Source organism: Hipposideros armiger, unplaced genomic scaffold (genome assembly GCF_001890085.2).
Source record: "Hipposideros armiger isolate ML-2016 unplaced genomic scaffold, ASM189008v1 scaffold_55, whole genome shotgun sequence".
Classification (NCBI taxonomy): Eukaryota; Metazoa; Chordata; class Mammalia; order Chiroptera; family Hipposideridae; genus Hipposideros; species Hipposideros armiger.
In genome coordinates, this window is record NW_017731405.1 from 1,961,636 (window position 1) to 1,964,110 (window position 2,475).

Below are 2,475 nucleotides of genomic sequence, written 5' to 3' on the forward strand. Positions count from 1 at the left end.
AACTCATAAGTAAAATAGACTTCCTGTTCCATTCTAAAGATGCACTAAAATTACCTGCTTGTGGTAAGCATGGTAGCTGGGCAGTTCATTGATTTTTCAGAAGAATGCTTGGCTTTGGGCTTTTAGCAGTAGGGAACCTGTAATAAATTATTGAGGAAAAAGAGTTATTTTAAACCTATTTGAATTGATGCTGTCTCTTTTTCCCCCCACATGATAAAAGGTCTCTCTCTTTTTTTTTTCCTCCAGATTTGCAGCTAAAACTGTGCACAGTGGGTCATTGATGCTAGTCACAGTGGAACTGAAGGAAGGCTCTACAGCACAGCTTATCATAAACACTGAGAAAACTGTGATTGGTTCTGTTCTGCTGCGGGAGCTGAAGCCTGTCCTGTCCCAGGGGTAACCTGCTTACATCTGGACTTCAGAACCTGGCACACAACAAAAGTGCCTGGCATCCACTGCTGCTGCCTTTCATTTATAATAATAGCCCTTCCATCTGGCAGTGGGGGAAGAATACACTCTTGACATTCTTGTCTCCTGCTTTAGAATGCTAGTGTGTATCTATCACGTATGCAATACTTTCCCCCTTTTCACTTTGCTAACCAAAGAACATATATTTTACTGTCAGTTATCTCAACACATGAATCTGTGCAGCATTTTCTCTATCCTGCCACTTCTTCTCTCCTCGTCTTCCTTTCCTTTTTCAACAATGATGGACGTAAATTCGATATTTCAAGTTCATTGGAAATCCTCTTCCTCCCACAGCAAGCAAAAATTAGCCTAGAAATAGCCTAAATGACCTCTCAGCTTGGAATGTAAAAATGGGATCGCATACTTTTTAGCATTAAATTGCCAAAACAACACGGTCTCTGCAAAATTTTGTTCTGTGAATTTCCTGGTATTGTAATTGGCTGTTGACAATAGTCATCATGAAATTACCTCTGAATAATAAGATGAATAAACTAGCACATGAAAAACACTTGTCTTTGCATTTTTAATGAGAAATTGTTTGTAATCCTGAAGTTCATATGCTGAGGTTTCTTTATTGTAAAGTAAGTATTTTGAGTATTATAGTATGCAGAGAAGCAATGGGGTTTAGCGAAAGAGAAACCACTTTCAGACCAGGTAGATTTTCTAATTGTGTTATAGAGTAGTTAACTCCAAGAAAAAAATTGGTGTGTTTAATAACACAAACAAAAGTCTTTGTGTTGCAAAATAAAATGTTTTTACCTGCAATTTTGATCCATTAGTAGAGATCTCATTACAAGGCCTATTACACCTGCTGAATAAATTCTTTGAATCTCAGTGTTCCTTTATAAATCTTGATGGCCAACTTTGATGGACTTAAATCCTTTTGAAAACTAACTAGGATAAACTTAGAAATCTTAAAACTAGTGTTATGATCAACATATTAGCATCATTCCCCAGAGTGCTTACTTTATTTACGAACTTAGGCAAATTACTATTTTTATTATGATTGTTCTTTAATCAGAAAACTTCTTTTCTAATGTTTTTATACATTTTTCAAGCCAGTTGAAATTTTATTTACCTTCTGACACATAATATGTAATGGGCTTTAAGACAGAATATGCTAGTCCGTTCCCTTTGTATAGAGAGCCACATGATTTATAAAAAGGAGAAAGGAAGAGAAGATGCATTGATTAAAACATTGTAGATCACATATAAAGGGTAAAAAAAACAATGAAACATTCTTGGAATATACATATCGAGAAGAACAAAACAGACTATGGAAAAATTATTTAGATTTTCACCCTAGTGAGGTGGAGAGCAAACAAGGTTGTTAAATTTTCTTGCTCCTGAAATACAGCAATGAATCTGAGTGAAGGGAAGTATTGCGATGGAAGTCACGTGTTCTACCTCCGGAGCCTTATATGGTATGATAATACTGACACGACACCAAGAAGCTCTTTAATGGAAACCCATTGACATTTCCATTATTAACTTTATTTCTCAGAGCTTCATAACTCTGGATTTTTAAGTCAACAACTTTTTGAGACGTAATTTGGCAGGCTAAATACCTGTTTTCTGAGAAACATTTGTACTTATTGTCATCAAGCAGAGGGAAAAATACATATTGTGATACAGAGAGATTTTTATTTCTCTTCAATGAGGCCATGCATCTTTAAAATAAGTCAGGCATTTGCATGTTTTTTAAAACAAGGAAATTTCAATAGGACTTGACTTTTACATAATATTTTTGAAAGCTAACTTTTAAAATCAATATTATATAGTAATATATGCAGTATGCTAACAATTGAAACCATTTTAATATCTATAGCTTAATATCATTTAAATATTTTTCACATAAGTGAAATTAGAAAACTGACCAAGTTTCAGTTTGGGTTGTTTTTTGTTGTTGTTTTTGTACAATGATTCAAAGTTCCTTGCTTCATATTTCCTTTAACTTTATCATAATCCATGATTATATTTAAATTATTCCATTGAGTCGAGTTAGTC

The 2,475-nt window shown here is 34.1% G+C and overlaps 1 protein-coding gene across 1 annotated transcript in view; it reads left to right on the plus strand.

Annotated features, from left to right (window-relative positions):
* AP3B1 (adaptor related protein complex 3 subunit beta 1) overlaps positions 1-976 on the plus strand; it is a 277,199-nt gene extending 276,223 nt beyond the window's left edge. Inside the window, exon 27 of the mRNA XM_019641001.1 lies at positions 247-976. Coding sequence (XP_019496546.1) covers positions 247-400 — 154 coding nt within the window. The 3' untranslated portion in view covers positions 401-976. The remainder of the gene's footprint in view (positions 1-246) is intronic.
* Positions 977-2,475: the final 1,499 nt, after the last annotated feature.